At 32.9% G+C, this 23,114-nt stretch overlaps 2 protein-coding genes, 2 long non-coding RNA genes and 1 pseudogene across 5 annotated transcripts; all 5 read right to left on the bottom strand.

Annotated features, from left to right (window-relative positions):
- Positions 1-144: 144 nt before the first annotated feature.
- On the bottom strand, positions 145-6,957 carry LOC145222517 (kelch-like protein 3; annotated as a pseudogene). The gene is made up of 12 exons (XR_013859357.1): positions 6,896-6,957; positions 6,690-6,813; positions 5,754-5,907; positions 5,474-5,688; positions 4,653-4,796; positions 4,177-4,258; positions 4,023-4,099; positions 3,259-3,456; positions 2,414-2,551; positions 2,087-2,245; positions 1,700-1,844; positions 145-1,462 (listed from the first exon to the last, which is right to left on the bottom strand). The product of XR_013859357.1 is annotated as a kelch-like protein 3 (transcript).
- Positions 6,958-8,290: 1,333 nt separating this feature from the next.
- Positions 8,291-9,979, bottom strand: LOC145223349 (uncharacterized). Its single transcript, XR_013859465.1, has 3 exons — positions 9,892-9,979; positions 9,697-9,823; positions 8,291-9,270 (listed from the first exon to the last, which is right to left on the bottom strand). It is a non-coding gene; the product is annotated as an uncharacterized LOC145223349 (long non-coding RNA).
- A 92-nt stretch (positions 9,980-10,071) lies between these two features.
- Positions 10,072-10,427, bottom strand: LOC145223350 (uncharacterized). Its single transcript, XR_013859466.1, has 2 exons — positions 10,362-10,427; positions 10,072-10,145 (listed from the first exon to the last, which is right to left on the bottom strand). It is a non-coding gene; the product is annotated as an uncharacterized LOC145223350 (long non-coding RNA).
- Positions 10,428-10,505: 78 nt separating this feature from the next.
- Positions 10,506-13,712, bottom strand: LOC145222518 (kelch-like protein 23). The gene is made up of 6 exons (XM_080088651.1): positions 13,625-13,712; positions 13,428-13,551; positions 12,912-13,065; positions 12,621-12,835; positions 10,991-11,134; positions 10,506-10,580 (listed from the first exon to the last, which is right to left on the bottom strand). The coding sequence occupies exons 1-6, from the start codon at positions 13,684-13,686 to the stop codon at positions 10,506-10,508; spliced, it is 774 nt and encodes a 257-aa protein (XP_079944777.1). The 5' UTR covers positions 13,687-13,712.
- Positions 13,713-15,305: 1,593 nt separating this feature from the next.
- LOC145223321 (kelch-like protein 12) lies at positions 15,306-22,670 on the bottom strand. The gene is made up of 12 exons (XM_080089739.1): positions 22,609-22,670; positions 22,075-22,198; positions 21,549-21,702; positions 21,258-21,472; positions 20,819-20,962; positions 20,105-20,180; positions 19,948-20,048; positions 19,314-19,512; positions 18,473-18,610; positions 17,752-17,898; positions 16,435-16,579; positions 15,306-15,423 (listed from the first exon to the last, which is right to left on the bottom strand). Exons 1-12 carry the CDS (start codon positions 22,668-22,670, stop codon positions 15,306-15,308), a joined length of 1,623 nt encoding a protein of 540 aa, XP_079945865.1.
- Positions 22,671-23,114: the final 444 nt, after the last annotated feature.

Consider the following 23,114-nt stretch of genomic DNA (forward strand, 5'->3'; position numbering starts at 1 on the left):
TTGTCTGTTTGAAACCACATAAGCCAACGCAATAAGGCAAACATCGCTGAACATTCTTGTTTGACGTTTGCAGACTTTCTCTTCTTCACGCACGTTCCTTTTTATTTATCATGTTTTTCGACAAAATATGTTAATTTTGAAGTACATTGAATTTCCACGGAGGGCAAGTGTCTCCTCTTGCCCCTACGTGCCGGCGGCCATAGGCAGATGTGACTAATTTCTAGTGCTATTGACATAAAATAACAGTGTTATAATTTTATTTTTTTAACAGTTTTAGCTTGATATGATCATGTCAAACGAACCAAAAAAATGCCTTGTAAGTCTCACAAAAAACGCGCCTTAATATTTAAATACGCAACCTGGTGGACGAAACGGTTGTTCAGTGGTTTTCACACACTCACAAAGTTTCACACACACCAGATAACTGATTATATAGCACAACAGTACAAAACGAACATTGCATGGGCCATTTCTAGTGACAAAAAAAAAACATTTGTAAATTTAAAACATAGCCTTAGCTTCATGACAATTATAACTAATAACTAAATAAGCATCATGTTGTAAAAGTGTACACAAAAACACGAAAATAATTTAACTTTAAAAGCAACAATACAAAATTAAGACTAATAGCTGAAAGTGGTCACACGAATTACATGGACTAACATCAACAGAAATGGAAAAATCAAACAAAGCTGGCACAAAAACTTAATGTTTTCACACATATTATGATTTTGGACCAGGAATTGCAACCTTTATTACAGATGGGCAAAGTAAAAGTAACATGATTAGACTGCGGGCCACACTCTTATATAACACAAGCTGTCTTTGCTTTCAGAGTTGTAAGCCGACCCAAATTCGGGTTCTAACCCAAAGACAAGCCTGAAACCCAGCCTGGACCCGATTTGTTTTAGAGTAGCCTATTTCAGCTCTAAAGTTTGATTGACAAGCATATAATAAAAACACACATACATAATGGGCAATAGTAGATCATGGCTTAAACAGGACTTTTTAAGGCTGTTGGGCATCAGTTATCCAGGAACTAGCTAGTTAATTAGGTATTTTATTCAAATAAAAGACACAGGATGTGAATTCATGCATAACTTAAGCCAATGTTAAAATATATAGCCCTGACCTAGTTTTAAAAAAAACGACCCGACCTGGTTGCAGAAAATAGCCTCCAAAGCATTAAATCGCTTAAAAATAATTATAAAAAGATCTGCACTGCACCGCAATAGTTTGGCGGGCCACAATTCATTAAAAATCCATATGCCCTCACAGACCGCACTACATTTATTCAATGGATCACAGGTTGCACACCACTATTTTAGACCCTTTGGGAAACCTTTAAATTACAACAACAGATGCAGTATAAACTGGTTTCTGAGTGTCACATGCAAATGTCCAAACATTCAAAGTTGGGTCATACACTTCAACCGATCTCCACTTGTTACAGCCATCCCATCTGCAAAAATATACAATAACTTCAAGACAAACCAGCTGCTTTTGTTTCTGGTATTGACATGATTTTTTACCAAACATCCGAATTTGTTATTTGCAAACCAATATTTAACCTAACATCACCTTGCAAATTACTATATTATGAAATATTGTAAAAGGCGTCAATTTGTCTCTTTCATAACTTACAATTTATGTATAGTGTACATAATCATAATTATAAATTAAACAAAAATTGCTTTACCCGCCCATAGCATAGATTTTGTTTCCAATCACACAAGCAGATAAACTGGAACGTACAACATGAAGCGATGCAACCATTGTCCATTTATTAACCTTTGGATCAAATTGTTCAACTGTTTTTAACCGTTGACCACCACCAATTCCTCCTGTCAGGGGCAAACACAATTGTTTGGAAAATATTCAGACAGTTTGTATGATATTTTTGGAAATTGTTTATTTCAAAAATTCTGATCATTATTTCGGATGCTCATGTGTGCAAATACTAAAAAAAAGGTTCAAAACAATAAGTTTTTGATTAAAGACAATGAAATTAACGACAACATATTTGTTGTCTTTCTATGGTGAAACCCCTTTTTTAATAACATATTCTCAGAAAACAAAACAATACCTATTGCATATATTTTCTCATTCAATACAACACTTGCAAAATTGCTTCTAGCTTGGTTGAGAGGAGCAATCCAATTCCATACACCACTGGCAACATTATGAAACTCGCATGAATTAAATGCATTGTGGCCATCCCAGCCTCCGATGCAATAAAGTGAATCTGAAATAAGGTAAAGGTTTAGAATAAACCTTTACATGACAAAACCCGATTCTGTTTAGTTGTTGCTTGAATGTGAAGAGGTAACTTTAATCATTAGGCAAAAATCAGGAAAGTATGTGTTTAATTTATGAACGTTCAATGTAGAAACTTATGAACAGTTGTTATTACCATTGTAAACAACTGTTGAATGGCTATATCTTGCACACAACATGTGACTTATGGTTGACCATTTTTTGCTGTGGATGTCAAACTTTTCACAGCTTGACAGTGGTTTGCCATTGAAGCCTCCAGTGACATAAATGTGACCTTCAAATAACATAAAAATAAGCAAAAAAAATTGTTTAACCCTGTTTCTTAAATAGTGTTATTGTGTATAAAGCTAGGCCAAACACTATTGGCACTTTAAATGGTAAACAACTTGATTGTAATACTTGTTTATGTTTAACTTGGCGGATAATTTTTTTATAAACTTTGCAGTATGTTCAAAGAGAAGTGAAAAAGTTGCTAAATTAAACTTAAGAGTACATAGGGAAAGAAACATTGTTAGTTTTCTTGTGTATGCTCTTTGAAAAAGTATAAATTTGTTTGAAACTCCAGGTATGACCAAAGGCAATTTTTGGGCTGCGAAAAGACATGTTTACCAACCACTGATCTACATCTTGCTAGCATGGGTGTATTTGTGAAAGAAGTACAGCCACACTGATTATAGTTGAATGTGTTTTATACATGTCTTACTTGTTTGTTTAATATAGCAAAATGACTATTGCTTTTTGTAAATGGATTACTTACAAAAAAAAAACTGCATACATCACAAAATAAGAAAACAAAATCCAAAATTTTAATTTTGGCCATTCAATGCAACTACATTCAGGTAACTTTTGACTGAATGTTAACTTTTATTGAAACAATCACTTTAACCCACAGTAGCAATTTTTAAAAAGGCGACCCTCCCTTCAGAGTTTATGCTGCAACAACACTGTGATAAATATTGTGATATATTGATAAAAACTGACCTTTAATTGTTCCAGACCCACCATCGCAACGAGCTTCCATCATGTCTGGTATTGGAACCCATCCAATTTGGTCATCTAGGTCAAGTAATTCACCACTTCTATAAGGATTATTTCTGTTTATCTTTTAGCTCCGCCAATGACATAAAGCTTATGCCTGATTTTGACTGATAATGCTTTACATCGATGTTGTTGGAGTTTCTGCATAAAGAAACAGTTTGTCACTTTTATGTTTTTATATTTACTAAAATACTTTTTGTAACAAATAAAAAAAACTGGGTACACAAGACACGTAATTAAATAGTAGCTTTTTTAAAAACCAAATTGCCACCAATGTAGAATAAAACTTATTCATTTTATTAAACGGATGTTTTGACAAAAACAATCAGTGAAAATTCAATGTACAAGAAAGAAACAAGCGTGTTTATATAAAAGTCTGTTTATTAAAATAAATACGTTTTATTCTACATCGCTGGCAATTTTTATTTATTAAAATAAAAAAATACCATAAGAAAATGTGATTAAACAGGGTTCAAAAGCACTTTAACATCATTATCACACTCATTTGCTGCTACTACCTTATAAACTTTATGTATTTCTTTCTACAAGAAGAAGTACAAGCGTTATTGCATATTGATAGATACATAAAAGGGGCATCAACATTTTTTATTTGCAAATAAATACATACAGATACTCTGTCAAAATTCAAAATGCATGATTATCAATGTTTAATGTAGGAGATAGGATAAAAATGTTAAAAATATTACTGGGAATTGCCTCTCCTGTTTTGCGACATCATAGACAACACAATCTTGTCCTGTATCTTCACCACCAATTACAACAACTTTGGGTTTATTTCCACCTGTAAGAAACAAAAAAAAAATTAACTGCTACAAAAACAAATATTTACATAAAACAAACATTTACCATCAAGTTTTTTGTTTATCTTTAGAGATGCTTGAGTCAACAAGGATAAGCAAACCAGATTGTTTTTCACCAAGTTCTGTGTAATAACAAAAATGTGCTGTTGTTAACAGGATTTTCCTTTCTTTTGAAATAAAGTGGTTTACTCAAAATTAGATTCACAACAAGATTCCAAATGCACATGATTAACAATACAGCACACATGCCATACAAAAAACTGGTGGTACTCTCTTTACTTCTTCCACCTCATCCAATGCTGTATATGCTTTTGGACACTAAACTTGCATTTAAATCAACAACTTACCAATTAAAAATGTTGTACATACAATAATGTATACAACTTTAACCAACACAAAATGTAAACATGATCACTGAAAACTGAATAATTTTAAATGATAAGATGGGTTATTAAAGCTAGAAACTTAGAAATGCTTTGTAACTTTTGTCTTTTTTAGTACATGTTGCATGATTACCTCATTGTACATTTTTTCTAGAAAGTCAACAGACACCAAAGAAAGATCAAGTTTTGAGAAAAGCTTCACAAACAATTCCTTACGTTGAAGAGGGTTGTAATGAACCCATTGCATAATTCCAGTAAAAGCAGCTTCCTCACTGCGCTGTATTTAATCACATTAAAAAATACATATATTGGTTAACAATTGGTCTAAACAGTTATTAATAACTTATACATGTAGATAATAACTAAACTTGAATAGTTGCCCCCGTAAAACCTAAAAAACACAAAAAACTTTTTGTGACCATTTCTATGAAACATTTCACAACCGGCAGACAGTGCACACTATTTTGACCTATAAGGTTTCAACAGTGCAGCTGGTGACAAGAGATCAGCCGCATTGGCTAGTGTAGCCATCCAACGGCACTCCAGTTTGCTGGGAGTAACAGGGCATTGCAAAGAATAGGTGAGGCATGGGTTTTTAGTTTTTACCCTGTAAACAAACTGAAGTGCCATTGAATGTTGAGACCTTATGGGTCCAAACAGTGTGCACTGTATGCAGCTTATCATTTAATGGCTTGACACTTTTACAATTCACAATCGTTTTACATATTTGAGGGTAACAGGACAATCACTTTTAAGTCAAATAAAACAGATGGCACAATTACATGAATCTTCTAAGGACAAATATTTACCAAGAAAAAGAAAAAAATCAGTCAAAATATATCCCTTCTTAGGGAACAATCACACAATTAGCAAAATCCTAAAAAAACACATACTTTACCAAACATTGAACATCAAAATTATTGATTGGAAATACTTTCATACCAAAATACCTACTTTGTTTCTGTAGTCAAGAACAGAAAACATATCATCAAAACCAAGTTGAAGAAATTCTTCATGTAATACAACAGTTTCCAAATTTTCTACAATTATTTGATTTGTTTTAATAATTAAATCATCCAGGTTGTATCGCTGAGCATAAGCTCGAAGTTTCAAGCAGTTGTCAGCAGATACAACATTGTGAAGAAATGTACTACATTTTGCTTTGAGAACTGCACAACAAATAAGTTTGCATTAGTTTTCAGCTTGGAATTTTTTTTTAAATTTGCAATCCAACCTTCCATTTCAGTGTATTCTGCATCATCCAAAACATGCAACATGTTTTCTTCTGTTATTTCAATTTGACCAGAATAAATAAACTGAATGATATTTGCAAGTCGCTGATGTGAAATCTTTTGCATTTTAACGATGTCTTCATATTTCTCTTTCATCTGGAAAATATTGATTCTATTTGACAGAGTACAATTTAAATTAACCTTATTTGTGCTTGTGAATACGCAGGATTTAAATACAATTAGGAGGCTATTTTACTGCTGTTAGTGCACACTGGATGTATATTATATTTGAAGTTTTAGATTTAAAACTAAAATTGCCCTTTTTATGCAGTAATTGGTAATGATATAAATGTGTGCTCTAATAATTTGTAGCAAAGTAAACACATGCATAGCGTTTTAGGTTAAATGTCTGGCCCAAATGCTAATTGCAAAACAGGGCAACCAATTTGTCAATGTCAAATGCTACAAACAGCAGAAGTGCACACAGTTTAATAAGCATAGAAAAATTGCCCAATACCCCACATTTTGTTTTATATGCTGCTTGTTTTTTCAGGCATTTGTTTCAGAATAATGATCAATACATATATTTGTGATCAATACATATACAAGCAGGCTAACCAAATACTTTACTATGTCCACAACACAGTTACTCCTAGTAATGTAAAAACATTTTGTGGGATTATGCTAATATCTTTGTACATTTTATAGTATTTTGTTTTGTTTAGTTGTGCAATTTCAACAGTTGTTTCTTTTTTGCGATTGTATGTATACATATACATGTAATATTATTTTTACTGCAATAAACTGGTCTGGTTTAATCATTGTCAAAATGTCATATTGAGCATTCAAAGAAGACATAATAACTGTATTTACAACAATTATTTCAGAACACCTCTTATGGTTTTGATCATGTTTAAAATTAGTAACACAAAACATACCTCAATAGTAAACATTCTTCTGAAATAGTTGGAAACAAGCATCAACACACTTTTGTGAACTTTGAATCGCTTTCCCTCTGACTCCAGCACCAAATCACAAGTTGAATCTGCTGCATTACGGTCACTACACAAAAATTTGAAATTGCTTCAAGCCAAGTTGTTTGAATTTGATTTTGTTTTGTCATAAATTTACTCAAAAAACTTACTCATTAAGCAGTTGACCCAACCAAGCTTGGTGTTTTATAACACCATCATCAGTAGGCGGCATTGTTACTGCATTAAATTTACAACCAATACCTACCAACCTAAGCAACAATACATTTCTATGAAAACAATTATACTGCAAAAAAACATTGTATATAACTCTACCATGAACAGAAAGCATCCAAAATGCTTGAACAGAAAAACTGCACAGAAAAGGTTTTGGGATCAAATGTTCAGTTCATTAGTGTGGGATCATAGTAATCACTTTACATGGTGGTAATAAAATACAATGCAACACAATTGCAAACCACGGTCACAAACAATTTAATAATCACATTATCTCTTCAAATAAGACTGGTAAAAGGTCACAAGTTTTTGGCATTCCTACCAAAATCAATTTATGAGTCACAATTATTAGGCGTGTAAACTATGCACCACTGTGCATTACTTAAACTATATGGTCCACTGAAAATAAAAAAAAATAGAAACCTCTTTTCTGAAGCAGTCACCAAGCTGAAAGTGGTCATGTAACCTTCATACATTATCAATCATAAAACAATTAAAGACACTTTCATAAATCATGTCACTTTTGCTCCAAAGAAGATTGTTGGCTTATGGTTGGAAACAACGTTAGTGTTTGATACTGAGAGTAACACATCCCAACATAAAGCAGCATCTGTTAGCTGGAATCTGCTTCGTGATAATATAACTTTTGAACTACTTTCAGGATAAGTTTTTTTGCATTTAAATGCCCTTGTTCAAACTACTGCAACGTTACATGTGGCTCTTCTCATGCCTTCCTATCTTTATGGGAAATCCCCACGTGCGAAGGCAAAGTTTCGCCATAGAATTTTTTTTCTAAAACCTTTTCATTTTTTTGTGACAGGCATTATTGGCAAAATCGGAAACGCATTTTATTGATTTTCTTACTTTTCAGTAGCAATATGTCAGCCAACAAATCAAGAAAAGTTTTATTTATCCAGCAATATGCAAGTCGAGCAGCTCCCAGTAAAAAAATCTGCATTTCAGCTCGGTAGGTCACAGGCGTTTGCTAAAATATGCTAATAGGCGCTAAGCAATATTATTGAATTGCTGGAGTACAATAATTAATACTACCTCCAACCCAACTGTTTTAAATTCGTTTGTAAACAATAAGGTTCCAGAGTAACTTATGAAAAATTTCCGAAGGCCAAAACATTTGCCTAAAAATAAACTTCACACAGGCAAAAACAAATTTGTTGCAAAACAGCTCTTTCAATCTCGCAAACATAGGCCTACTTTTAGTTCCTAAAAGACAACTACAGGGTAATGTTTTTTTATTGTTTTTTTGTTTATTCAATTTTGCAAAAATAAAGTACAACGATTTGAACACATCATACTAAACGACCAAAGTTTAAAAGACTTGTCTTCTAACTGCTACAAACTGCCTGTGTGACCTGGTTATCTATTAACAGAAAGTAAACGAGGTATCACAAGGCGTTCAAAGTAAAACTGCCTAAGAGCAATGCACATACTGATAATAAGTTTTTTAGGCTGAACCACATGTATTTATGTAATGAAGGATGCTTGCAAAACATTTCTCACAAACTTGTTAAAAAACGTTTTATTTATTAAACTGTAACAAGCCTTTTTGAAATAGGTAAAAACAGATATATTACGTCTTTACAAACGATATTAAAGTAATATTTGCGCACATTGTGAAGGGAACACCGTGTAATGTTTGTTAGTTCCATTTTATCCTCAGTAGGCGGCCCGTCGCAATGAGTCCGCTCCCTGACTGTTTGTTCTGTTTTAAGTGCGTTTAATTATGTTTTGTTTGATTTTAGTTCTTTTAGTTCAAAACAACGGAATTTTAGTTCAAAACAACGGAAACCATTGGGTTGAAGCAATGTCGTTTAAGTTCTTTGCTCCAGGAAGCGCAAGCGACCAACACAAGGCGGTCACAAATCATGATATGTTGAACAAAAACCAAATGGTAATTAAAAAACTGCGAACGGCCCGCTGATTAACTCTAATTAAAAATGTGCGCCAGCTAAATTACATTATGCAAAGAGTGGGTTTGTACAAAAATCCAAAACGGGCAACATATCTGATTTGGCAAACCTCTTGTCTTTAAAATATATTCGTGCTCTACGTTTCAATTTAAACGGGCAAATCTGATTAATCCCATTGCCCACTTCCATGTTTCATCACTGTCATCACTGAATTTTATCCAAAAAAATACCGCATTTGATCTCTGTAACGCCTCGTCGCCCGTCTGCTTTGGCGCCCAACAACGGGAGTTGATGTTTTACGGAAAGTTGATGTTTTACAGGGATTTGTGTTTGCATGGCCAAAACTGTATCTTGATAATCTGTTTGCTTTTGAATCATTTGATCTAGTAAATAAAATTTAAAAGGTTAAAATAGTAAAAAGGCGGGCGAAGGTTTCTAAAAAAACGTTTCACCATTGCAATGTTTCACATCATATTTTTGGATCCCTAAATTTAAGGTGAAATTCAATTGTTTCTTCAAAAAAAGTTAAATATCGTTGTCAAAGAGACAATAGCAAACGGTTTTTAGCAAATTACTAAGCACCTAACATTAAACTGCAGATTAGCAAAAAGCTATGTACAGTAAAGGTAAGTATGCAAACACAAACTTTAATACATGATTAACAAACTCTTTACATAGGAACAGCTATTACTTGAAGTCAATTTTATATAGGTTAATTTTATGTACGTAATAGAATTTTACAATTCAGTTACAGCATTTGTTTAAAATTAATTTGTTAAAATGTCCTTTCCTAGTTTATAAAAACATACTTTAAACTGTTTGAGGTAGCAGTTGATGCTTTAAAATGAAAGGTGCTTGTTTGTTTTGGTTGAGTCTGTTGCTGACTGCCACTTACAACATTTTCTTCAAAATTATCAGTTGAAGGAAACATGGGTTCTATACAAAGAAGTAAAGTGGTAAAATAATTTCCAGTTCATTTGTTTTTGACAAAAATTAAATTTTACTTGGGTTTCGGGAAAAGTTGGAAAACTCAGTCTGCGTTTCCGTAACTTTCTTGCTTGCTGATCCAAATGCTAAACCTTTTTACAGCAATGAAAGATTTTTCATTGGGCTAGGCAAGTTTACAGAACCACAACAAACCTGTACTGTTTAATTGACCAGTATTACGTGGTTGGTAGCTTGCGGCAAAAAAAGATGGCTTCTGGTCTAAGTCATTACTTGAAGAGGGTTTTTGACTTGAAAATTTAACATCCGATATCTTTAATGTAAACAAAAATGCTGACAAAATATCTGTTGTACTGAATCATGATGATAATAAGCCTATGTCAAAGAACAGTCAACCATCATACAAGCTTACTTGTGGTTGGTTACATTTTAGGTGGTAAACATAGTGTTTTTTTAGCAAGTACATGTTGTCTGTGGTATAGGCTGTGGTTCTTTGAAACTAATATGTGGCATCCTAAAAATCACTTACAGAAAGTTGTTTTGCTGGTTTGGAGCTTCTGCCATTCACAAGGCAATCTTGTGCTGTATCTACATCACCAGCTAAAAATATTCTTTTGTTTAGTTTTTATTTTCAAGGATAAAAAAATAATTAATCGAAAGCTACAACTTACCATCATTTTTTTTTGTTTATATTAAGTGCAGCTCGAGCTAACAGGTTTACGCAAACCAGGTTGTTTTTCACCAAGTTCTGTGCAACATTGTACTTATTGTTGAAAAATAGTATACTTTTTTAATACTATCATAATATTAAATGTTTCTGATGTCTGCAGACAACATTTCTTTAATTGTTTTCTTTTAAAAGTAATATTTGTGTTACTATTTGTGATTACTAGAAGCAACTAAATGGGTTTATTCTACTATTTGCTCACAGTTAAACTTGAATGTAATGCTAATGAATGTAATTGCTATTTGACTTAAATTTAAAATGTTGTACAAAAATCGAAAAAAGGCACAAAATGAAAACAAATGCCCAACTGTCAATTAAAAAAAAATTGGTTTAAATATTATTTATATATCAATGTTGGGGAATTAATATTTCACTATAATCAGTGCCATATTTTGTCATCTCGCATACGAAAACAGGTGATACATATTTACCTGTTCATAGACTGTGTTCAGAAAGTCAACAGACATTAATGAAAGGTCAAGTTTTGAAAAAAGCTTCACAAACAGTTCCTCGCGTTGAAGAGGGTTGTGATGAATCCATTTCACAATTCCGGTAAAAGCAGCTTCTTCAAAGTACTGTATTTAATTACATACAATTAGTATTTCATTATTTTTGAAAACTAAACTTTTATAAAACCGAAGTATTTGATTTGAAACAAACAAAGAAAAACAGAAAACTAAAAAATGGCTCAAACTAGAAGGGTGGCTTAGCACATATTGCCCTTGCACATACACTATACCCTATTTTAAAAGATCAATATACTTCCTTTACATATTTTATACTGGGTCCCATATCATCAACTGTCCTTTATAACCTTGGTTGTTTCTGCGAGCAAAAACTCATGGGTCCCCACACATGCAAAGTTGTAGATAATGCATTTCAATAGATAACTACCAGTAAGTTTGGTATTGTTAAGTCAAACACAGTGATTGGTACTGTGCATATTTGAATATGCTATATGGAGTACAAACTATTCTCATTTTAGGGGGGCTAGTAGGGTAACTAATGGAGGTTCAACACACACAAACTTAAAAGTAGGAAACCACAATGACTCAATCAATAGTACTACAAAATTTTAGTCCAATCTGCCAATGTTTAAAATTTCTACCACTAGAGGTGTTTTTAGCAACAATCGTTAATGTTTCTGACCTCAAAGGGCTGTTAACAACCCCTGAACTGCCATGGCGCAAAAACGTCCACCAATCAACCCACAAAGTCACAAATGAGTAACATACAACTGGTTGACCTTGTAACACTATTGTGCCACAGAAATCTTTTGTTTGTGGTTCCCAGTAACATACAAATACGTTTCACACTTTGAAAAACTCACCCCTTTTAGGGGTCTAGGGGGTACATACTAGGGTTATCGACAAAGGCAAAGTGGGATGCACATCTACATAACTATATCTACCATTTGCATAAGTTTCAGCCACTTCCATCAAGCATTTGATGGCAAAACAAGTAGGACAAACTTCAGGAAAAAATACCCATTTTAGGGCTAGCGGGGTAAATACTGGGGTTATCAACAAAAACAAAGTGGGATGCACATCTACATAACTACATCTACCATCTGTGAAAATTTCAGCCAAATCCATCAAACATTTGATGGAAAAACAAGTAGGACAAACTTCGGGAAAAAATACCCATTTTAGGGGGCTAGGGGGTAAATACTGGGGTTATCAACAAAACAAAGTGGGATGCACATCTACATAACTACATCTACCATCTGTGAAAATTTCAGCCAAATCCATTAAACATTTGATGGAAAAACGAGTCAGACAAACTTTGTGGGAAAAATACCCATTTTAGGGGGCTAACGAGGTAAATACGAGGGTCATAAACAAAAACAAAGTAGCATGCACATCTACATAACTACATCTACCATCTGTGTAATTTTCAAAAAACGAGTCGGACAAACTTTGAGAAGAAAATAAAAGAAAGAAAAAAACAAAGAAAAAAACAAAAACAATTTGAGTAACATCAATATGTGTCCCCTTCAGGGAAGTCCCATAATAAAGAAACATGGCTTACAGTAAACATTGAAACAACAACATAGTTTACTTTGTTTCTTTCATCAAGAATAAAAAATACATCATCAAAGTCAAGTTGCTTAAAATCTTCATCTTGTACAACAACTTTTAAGTTTTCCACTATTGATTGATTAGTTTTGTTTGTTAATTCATCCAGGTTGTATCGCTGAGCATAAGCTCGAAGTTTCAAGCAGTTGTCAGCAGACACAACATTGAGGAGAAAGGCACTACATTTTGCTTTGAGAACTGCACAAGAACATCTTTGCATTAACTTTTATTTTTTACTTTAAACATATGCAAACCATCAAGTAACTAAAAAAACCTTCAATTTCAGTGTATTCTGCATCATCCAAAACGTCCAACATGTTTTTTTCTGTTATTTCAATTCGACCAGAATAAATGAACTGAATGATATTTGCAAGTCGCTGATGTGGAATCTTTTGCATTTTAACAATGCTTTCATATTTCTCTTTCATCTGCAAAGCAAACCTAAAAAGGTAAACTTTGTATTTCACTGAAGCTACAAATGATTGTTTAATGTTGCAGTGCTGGGTAAATTTAAGTGGGGTATTTGGTAAAACGTTTATATCCTTGAAATCGACATTTGAAAAGTGTGCTTTTATTGTGTTTATGGAATGTTTTGACATGCAAGTTCAGTCATCATTAGTAAATAAAAAGAAAGGAAGCCGCAGTTGCTTGATTCTAATATTTCCACAGGCTTATTGAACAATGACAAAGTGCTCAATAAACCAGAGTAATGTTGCCTATTTTTGCAGATGATATTAAATCTCCTAGCTAACCAAGTTGTGTATTACATTACAACTTACGAGTCAATTACCTCAATAGTAAACATTCTTCTGAAATAGTTCGAAACAAGCATCAACACACTTTTATGAACTTTGAATTGCTTTCCCTCTGACTCCAGCACCAAATCACAAGTGGAATCTGCAACATTTCGGTCACTAGACAAAATTTAGATATTGAATTTCTTTAAAATTAATCTTGTTGTGTCATGAATTTACTCAAAAAACTTACTCATTAAGTAGCTGACCCAACCAAGCTTGGTGTTTCATAACACCATCATCAGTAGGTGCCATTGTTACTGCATAAAATTACAACCAATACAACACACCTAAGGTACAATATCATGTTTAATAAAAACATACTGTAATAATGTAAAAAAAACTCATCTCAACACATTTTAACCCTACCATAAAAAAAGGAATTTTCGCAGTTCTCTCTATGATAACCTCATTTTGCAAAAAGTTTTAAACACTACTTTCTATATTACTTGTAGAAAAAAAAACAGAAAACATCAGCTACAAATCAGCTTTGTAAGTTACAACCATACAAACCCTGGTAAACAATAATATAGAACAGTCGGCTGCAAAAGATTGAAACGCAAAACAAGGTAACAATGAAGTTAGCGTGTATTTTATGTAAACACTGCACAGCATGTGGCTGTAACACCAGCAAGCATAAAGTAAGACAAGCTAACTGTGACTCATATATAAGAATTTAACTTACTTTGAAACACTATTAAGCATTGACATAATTGATAAAAGAAAGTTTTTGTTTTAAAGTGGCACGTCGTACACTACTGCAGTGTCTCTTTTTTGAGGAACTATTTTGAGTCTACTTTCTCCTAATGCACTTACTGTTCTTATCTACATGGGAAATCCCCACGTGCGAAAGCAAAGTTTCGCCATGGAAATCATTTTTAAAACTTGTGGGTTGGTTTGATTCTCCACCTTTTTGTGCAATTTTGCTTGTCTATTTTTATTTTCAGAATTTGTATTTTTAGCTTTTCCCTTCGTGAAACGAAAAACGGCTTACAACTACAGTTACGTAAAAGCCATCCAAACCAGACTAGATCAAGTATGCGGTTGTGCAGGTATCTGTAACTTTTACTAAAGGAAAATGCTTTGCCCCTCAAAAAATGCGTTAACCGTATTTCAGCGACGATTTATTTAAGCTTGCAAGCACGTCTGCGCTTCATCTAACCTTTTCTTACATGATTTATATTCTAGTAGCTTTAAGCCACGTCTTCTCAAACAGGGGGAATGCGTACCTCCTAATGGTACAGAGTGCTTTATCTCTATTAGATGTTGCTGTTTCAAATAAACGTCAAAAATTAGATTCATAATGTGACATATTAGCATCTACATTACAGTGTTGATCTTTGCTAAGAGACAGTACCTGTCTACAGCGGTGGAATTCAGCCTGTTCGCACCGATTCTATAGAACTGTCTCACCAAATTTTAGAGATCAGCCCCTGGGTTAGCATAACTTGTTACTGTCAATGGACTTTTTGTAACAGAACCAGCTAAAAATATGACTTTTGTAATAGAACCGACTGAAAAAAAATTGAATCCCACCACTGAAAAAAAGAGCAAAACGGTAAAATGTATATCTTAGATGCATAAATCTTATAGCTGCAAAACTTTATGCCACCTATCCAAGTTTAAAGATAATTGAAGCACATGTCATGTTGTAAAAACTTCATTTAAAGGCTTACTATCAAGTGCAAAACTACACATAATATACTAAAATCAGTGGAAAAAAAAGATGTAAATGCTAAATACAGCAAAAAAAATATTTAAAAATTTAAGTGTATTGCAAACATTTCACAGTTAGTAAACTTGTTGGGTGCAGAAACTCATTTGGATAAATTCCTAATTAAAATTATATTTCCAAGTCAAATCTACAAATCAACTTAGATTGCAACAACTGCAGCAGCATAAACTGGTTTCTCAGTTTCAAATGCTATTGTCCAAACATCTAAAGCTGGGTCATACACTTCGACTGATTTCGGCAGGCTTTTACCATCATTTCTGCAAAAAACTAATCAAGTTATAAGCTTGTAACATATTAATATACTTGTTGGTTTACCATGCTGACATGTTAGATTTATTACATTGGGACCTTACATTTTGGAAATAACTAGATTACTGACATTTTTTTGCTGAAGGGTGCCATATTACAAAATAAGTGAAAAGTTTTTTTTTTACCGCAATGGGATAAATCGTGGAGCTACAGGGTATAACTTACAAAACCTCCAAAATAATGCATTCTACAACACCTCCAAAATAACAGATTATACAAATAGTAAAAATTTCAACCAATCCCATCCTGACTACAAATTTTAACCTTTTTAGGGGTTAATGCTGGGGCTGCAAAAAAACACATCAATCGACATCACAAAATGGTCTTCTGAAATTTTTTATCCAATTCAAACTTTTTAAAAAGTTTACCCAATTGGGCAAGTGGGAGAAGGGTTCTTACCCCAATTTAATACCCAACCGATAACCTGTTCAGAATGACTGAAACAACGAACATGTAAAATTTGTCTCAATCAGTCAATGTTTAAAATATTGTCCACAAAAGGTGGTTTGAGCACTGTCATTTGTTATAAGACAGTTAACACCTCTCCCCTTTCTATCATGTCCAAAAATTGTAATCATTTTATGCAAGTACATGACAGCACAAAAGTAAGATAAATTTGGTGGACTTTATTTCACTATTACACATACAAAAACGTTTTATACTATGGGGGCAAATACTAGGGTTATTGAGTCAAATGAAAGAGATGGCACATCTACTTGACCATATCTACCCACTATGAGAGTTTCATACCAATCCATAAAAGATTTGATGACAAAAATGCATGGACAAACTTCATCCGAGAAAAAAGAAAAAAACTGGTTGAAATCAAAATGGGAAGGGGACCCATAATAACATATTACATAGTACATGAAAACTGACACTATCCCATTTGGGACCTATGTCCCGTTTGATTTTATTTTTGTCACCCAATAATCTGCATGTACATTAAAGTAACTTACCCTCCAATAACAAATATTTTGTTTTCAACCACACAGGTACATGGCCAGGAACGTGCAACATTAAGTGGTGCAACCATTTTCCATTTGTTTAATTTTGGTTCATATTTTTCAACTGTGTCTAAGGGCTGATTACCACTGTAGCCTCCTGTCAAACACAAAAACATATGAATAAAATAATGCTAATAGTTTTTATTATCCATGTATGTTTGTGACATTACAGTAAGTCAAACATATGTACAATAATACTTTTACACATCCCTTTTGCAACTAGTTGAATCTGACGGTATTTGTTGTCAAATTTACTCCATGTATAAATAAAAAAAATCTGTTTTGAAACAGTAATAAACTTCCAAAACTTATTAAAGGTCCTCTGTCCTGAAGGGGACACTTATTGTTGTTATTCTCTGTTTAATGCTGGTTTGTTCCATCCACTTAGTCAAGAAATAGTGCTTTAAACTTGTTCAAGTTCAAACACATTTTAGATAGTTGTCCAAATTTTTCTTTTCTGAAGTTTGACCCCGAATGACCCGGTTCACCCACAGGCTCCCAAAACATAGAATGTTTAAAGTGGCTGTACTGACCAAAGTACACAATTTTGGAGTTTCATGCTTTGTTGGTTGGTGCATTGTAAAGTATTATGAAGAATGTTGTAACTTTTAATTGGATTCACCCATTTTCACCCCGTGTAGCTCAAATTTTTGGTTTTCAGCTTTTCACTCTTTTAGGTCAGAAATACAAGCCCTAATGTGCTGAAAATTGAAACAATTGTTTGTAGTGGGTTACCACTGGTTTACAATTCAGGCGGTTTAATGTAGATTGGGTGGTCTCTGCTCGATGCACAGAAGAATGTTTTATGATGCAGTCTTTTCAGGGTTAAAAAAACAGCAATGCTATGCTGTTTTATTATTTATGATATGCTGTAAAGTTTTACACCTCATACATGATCTAAACTCAACAAACCAACTTTGGTTTCGTATATATCGGGCAAAACATTGTTGATCAACATAAAGGCTAAAAAATGAATGATGACACATCTACATAACCATATCTCCCATATGTAAAAGTTTAATCTCTATCCATCTAATATGTGAAGCATAAGTACATAGACAAACTTCAAGATAGGAAAAAAGAAACAGATCCCATAACAATGTGTTATTCTGTGATACTACTATTTTTTTGTCGAACACATGCACTTTTTTTCAATTAAAAAAAAAAAATTCGGAAAAACATATAATTCTACTTGAACAATGGTATTGGACAGCATGTAAAAATGTAATTGTTTGTATGGTTGTGTATTTAACCTAAATATGTATTTACCTATTGCATAGATGTTTCCATCCAATACAACACATGTCAAACCATATCTTGCTTTATTGAGAGGTGCAATCTCATTCCATACATCACTCCTCAGATCATAACGTTCACAAGAAGAGTCATTATAACCTCCAATGCAATAAAGTGAATCTAAGAGAAGGTAGACCAATATAATGTGCGTCATTTTAAAAAACATGCACACCACAGAAAGCTATTTTGTGTGTGTATTAACCTAAAAGTGTGTCATGTTTAGGAAACAAAGAATAAACTTGTTCATAACAGATAAAGCATTTGTTTTACATTTAATATTGCCATTTAAAAACTGTGTCAAAATTGTATGACATAGAATACATTTTTCCCAATGCATCGGAGATTGAAACAGGCAGCACACATAGAAAGGTCATTATTAGTTTAATCTTCACATTAGGCATAGAGCAATTAGACTTGTTCCGTGTAAACATTGCACTTAATGACTAAACAAACTGTACAAAAAACTGAACTGTTTACCAATGGAAAAATGGTTTAGTAAATTAATCACAACACAAAGCTGTCCTACTTAATATCCAAATCATTTAATGTTTCCTCAAATCTAACATGTTTCAATGAGCCATAAAACATGTCCTATTAAGCCTATTGTTTGGAGTATTTCTTATTAAATAGGATCATAGCGTGTTAGGTTTGTGAACAATTTTGCTTCGAGTCTAAACATCCTACTTAAAATTACCATTGTATACAACAGTTCCATGGTTACTTCTCACATGCAACATGTCACTTATGCTTATCCACTTTTTGTTATGGATGTCAAACTTTTCACAACTTGACAGCGTTGTACCATTGTTACCCCCAGTGACATAGATAAAATCTGCAAATAAGAAAATGCACATATATAATGTTGAAAATATGTTCAATTGTTTTGTGTCATTTTTTAATGCTGGCCAGGGCCAGTCAATTATGTGCAATGGGGTATTTACTGTCAAAAAGTTATACTGTAGACTTTTGGTGCTGTTAAAAATAGAACTGTGAAAGAAGCTTATCCTTTTATTTCTGCATTGTTTTTATTCTATTTTTTTATTTATAACCAGGGCTGCCATACTGTCCTTATTTCTAAGATGTGACATTATTTTGAAGATCAATGTCTTAGTAAAATGTATTGTATTCATTTATTAAAGATATCCTTGTTTTTGACCTCATTCCTTATTTTTTCTTATTTTCAACAATTACACTAAACAAATTTAATGAAATGGCAGTCAAATCCCTGCTACATGAAAAAGTAAACCTTAGACCTGAACTGAGATTTAGTATTTTTTATCATCAACGAGTTGCTGAAACCTAGGAACAACAACAGCAACAACAAACACAACAACTTGTTTTCACCTGCAACAACCTAACTAATAGTACAGGAAATGCTGTTTCAAACATTATAATTTTTAATGTGTGACTTATGTTATCCAATATGTATTGTGAATAAAGTTCAAAGTCACAATAGCAACCTTTCTACAGTTTACCAGTATGCAAAAAAAGCAGTATACATAAACAAAACTAACATCTATAAAACAAAAAACTACCTTGAAGAAATGCTGATCCACCATACATACGAGCTTCCTTCATGTCTGGTATTGCAATCCATCCTGTTTGTTCACCCAGGGTCAGCATTTCTCCACTTGTATGCAGATTTTTACCTAGGTAAGTATCAGAACCTCCAATAGCATAAACTTCACTTCCAACTTTTACTGATAATGCTCCACATCGTGGTGTTTGAAGTTTCTGTTTAAAAAAATCAAAATTTTCTAATACAAAGAATAATATATTCACAAAAATAACCTGAAGACTGTAGTTGCAAAAAAACCAACATTTTTTTCAGAATGGTGACTAAACACACTTAAAAACATTGTTTTTGAACAAACAAAATAACCCAAATAGTAGAAAGCATGAAATTGTGCTTAATGAAACACAAACAAGTTCTACATCATTACAATATTATGTAGTTATATTCAATTTTTCAAATCATTGCAATATAATTTAGTGTTTTTCAATTCGTAAATTTTAAATCAACAAACAAAGAATACAGAAGCTTGTTTAAACGATGTTTATTGTCATCACAAAATAAAGCACACATGCTGTGCTAGACCACATGATAAAATGATGTCCACTATACAGTTCAATACACAGATTTATATGTGGTTTGTTGACAAATCTTACTGGGAGCTGCCTTGCTTGTTTAGTGGTGACATGATAAACAACACAATCTCGTTCTGTACCTTTTCCACCAATTAAAAGAAACTCTTTGGATTGTTTATCACCTTTAAAAAAGAAATTGTACAAATTTATTGCACTTCAACAAGCAACAAATGAATACCTTGAAGTTTTTTGTTCATTTTAAGGGAAGCCTGGGTCAACAAGTTTAAACAAACCACACTGTTTTTCACCAAGTTCTGTGGAGTAAAAACGATCTTATTGCTAACTCACTAATTTGTTTAAACTTTTTTTTAAAGTCACACATCCATATTTTTTGTGCAAAAAAATTGGATAAATCATTAAATATCAACATAATGAATGCTCTACCTTCATGCAGTTACAAGCAATATCCCTTTATTAGAAAAATAAACCAATGTTACAAAGTGTTCTAAACATTTTGTTTTTCAACCAATTTTAGTACTATAAACAATGTCTGTTTACTGTGGATTGGTGACCCCTGATGCAGATGCTTTAGCTAGAAAAAAACTAGATTTATCACAACAAGAAGTTTGACACCAAGTTTCTATAGCACAACAGTTACATTAAGTAAACATTCCGATATTATGATAGGACAATATTTTCCATTAGGGACTGATACCAAGGTAAAAACGACAAATACATTTTCACTTTTGTTCTATGTTGGGGATGGTTTGAGTTCTAGTTTACAATGGCTCTAAACATGCAGACACAGAAAAGTTACATGATCTGAGACATCAGCTTAATTCTCGAAATGCAAATGCTAAAAAATGATACTAATATTTCCATAATCAAAATAAATAGTGCCATACCCAGAGATGTCAGATAGATTACTTTCATACACAAACTACTCATTTACCTGCTCATAAACTTTTGTCAGAAAGTCAACAGACATTAAAGAAAGATGAAGTTTGGAGAAAAGTTTTACAAACAAATCCTCGCGTTGAAGAGGGTTGCGATGAACCCATTGCACAATTCCAGTAAAAACAGCTTCCTCATAGTTCTTCACATAATCACACAAAATTGGTCTTAAAATATTAGTTTGTACCCTTCTTAAAGTAGTACAACAAAAATATTTATTTCTTACGGTGTCATTTAAGTTCAAAATTTTTACTTCACAGGAAAACAACAGACCCTGACCAGAAAGAAAAACTTATCAACATCAATTAAAAAATAAATATGCAAATTAAAAAGTCTGAAATAGTTTTAAGATGCATGCCTTACATTGGCATTTGGCTAAAAAAAATTAATTCAAACTTTCCAACTGACAGGGAATAATAATAAAATACATTACATACTTTGAGTCGATTGTCAAGAATAGAAGACACATCACCAAATTCAAGATGACTAAAATCTTCACTTTGTACAACAGCTTCAAAGTTTTTCACAATAAACTGTTTGGTCTTTGTAACCAAATTATCCAGGTTGTATCGCTGAGCATAAGCTCGGAGTTTCAAGCAATTGTCAGCAGATACAACATTAAGGAGAAAGGCACCACATTTTGCTTTAAGAACTTCACAACAACAGTATTTTATTAGTTTTGATTCTGAATTTAAAGCAATGCAAAAAGTCAAGAAACACAATAAAACCTTCAATTTCAGTATATTCTGCGTCATCCAAAACATCCAACATGTTTTCCTCTGTAATTCCAATTTGACCAGTATAAATGAACAGAATGATATTTGCAAGTCGCTGATGTGGAATCTTCTGCATTTTAACAATGCCTTCATATTTTTCTCTCATCTGTAAAACATACATGTTTCCCCACAAATTAAAGCAAAATTTTTCCCATTTTAAAAAAAAAGCATTATTTGAAATAATTTAAGAGGTTATTTCACATTTGAAGCAGGTATAAAATGGTTCTTTTGGTACATTGCTTTTAGCGCACACAGTATTTGCTTCATAATTCCAACTCATATCCAATTCTTCAAAATTTGCACACTTCAAAGAAAAGCAACCAAACTGCAAAGGGGGGAATGAGCCTTTATCAAAAATGCCTTTTTCCAAAATAAATGCTAAGCCTTTTTCAAAAATGCAGGTTGTCGTTTTGTGTTATGAATTCCTTTACCCATAGCTGAGATTTGATTTAGTTTAAAACTTGTAACAGCAAACTACCTCGATAGTAAACATTCTTCTAAAGAAGTTGGAAACAAGCATCAACACACTTTTATGAACTTTGAATTGCTTTCCCTCTGACTCCAGCACCAGATCACAAGTTGAATCTGATGCATTTCGGTCACTGCATTGATAATTACAAGTTGTAAAATGTACAGTTTAGTTCATTAGAATCAAGACTACATTAGCAGGATTATAATTTTTTGGAAGTAAAAAAGCATTAAAGGCAAAAATAACCAGGATTTATAAACGATTTCATTAACCCCACCTTTATTATTATGTTTTTGGCAGGCACAAAAAATAGTTCTCAAGCATATCCATGCTTATGTTGATTCAGTGGTATAGTAAAATATCTGACATGTGTGTCTTTTACTTATGTCCTACATTTTTATGAAACAGATAGTCAAACAAAATATATATACCATATATATGTGCCCAAAAACAGACACATAAATTTACGAAACTATACATAAGACATGGCGATACAGTAGATTTTAGTTTACTTTGTTATGATTTAACATAAAAAAAACTTACTTATTCAGTAGTTGACCCAACCAAGCTTGATGTTTCTTAATGCCATCATTTATGGGTGCCATGGTTAGTACAAAAACCTACAGAACCGCTTTCTGACAGAAAACTTATTTTCTAGGTTTCCTAAACTGTTTAAAACCTTGGGAAAACAACAACTACGATTTGCACATAATTTGGCCAAGTACACAGACGAAGTCATATACAAGAATTCATTTTCGGCTCGCTGGGCACACGATGGCCGTTACAAAAATAATAGTGCTGAAGGTAGAGCATGGCAAAGCAAAAATTAGAGTCACAGTTTATTACATGAGCTTACTTTTTGCTTTTTTAAATAAGGTTACAGTTTTAGGTTGTCAAAAACACCAGTTGGGGTATTTTATTCAGTTAAAAAAGGCAAAACAGTTGAGTTCAAAAACAAACATTCACCTCACATTTTTGGGGAACTGTTTTGTTTTGCACATATTTACTCTTCTCCGGGGGAAATCCCCGCAGAGCAAACAAAAGTTTTC

Source organism: Phallusia mammillata, chromosome 4 (genome assembly GCF_965637545.1).
Source record: "Phallusia mammillata chromosome 4, kaPhaMamm4.hap1.1, whole genome shotgun sequence".
NCBI classification, from domain to species: domain Eukaryota; kingdom Metazoa; phylum Chordata; class Ascidiacea; order Phlebobranchia; family Ascidiidae; genus Phallusia; species Phallusia mammillata.

What these genes read in the sequence shown, in the direction of transcription:
- LOC145223321 (XM_080089739.1), bottom strand. Translation starts at nt 22,670, where the DNA reads ATGGCACCCATAAATGATGGCATTAAGAAACATCAAGCTTGGTTGGGT. An exon ending in AACAAGCAAGGCAGCTCCCA is followed by an intron (nt 19,513 to 19,947) that starts GTAAGATTTGTC and finishes TTTTTTAAACAG; the next exon opens with AAACTTCAAACACCACGATG. An exon ending in TGGAAACATCTATGCAATAG is followed by an intron (nt 16,580 to 17,751) that starts GTAAATACATAT and finishes TGTGTTTGACAG; the next exon opens with GAGGCTACAGTGGTAATCAG.
- LOC145222518 (XM_080088651.1), bottom strand. Translation starts at nt 13,686, where the DNA reads ATGGCACCTACTGATGATGGTGTTATGAAACACCAAGCTTGGTTGGGT. An exon ending in TTGGGTCAGCTACTTAATGA is followed by an intron (nt 13,552 to 13,624) that starts GTAAGTTTTTTG and finishes AATTTTGTCTAG; the next exon opens with TGACCGAAATGTTGCAGATT. An exon ending in TGAACACAGTCTATGAACAG is followed by an intron (nt 10,581 to 10,990) that starts GTAAATATGTAT and finishes AATGTTGCACAG; the next exon opens with AACTTGGTGAAAAACAACCT.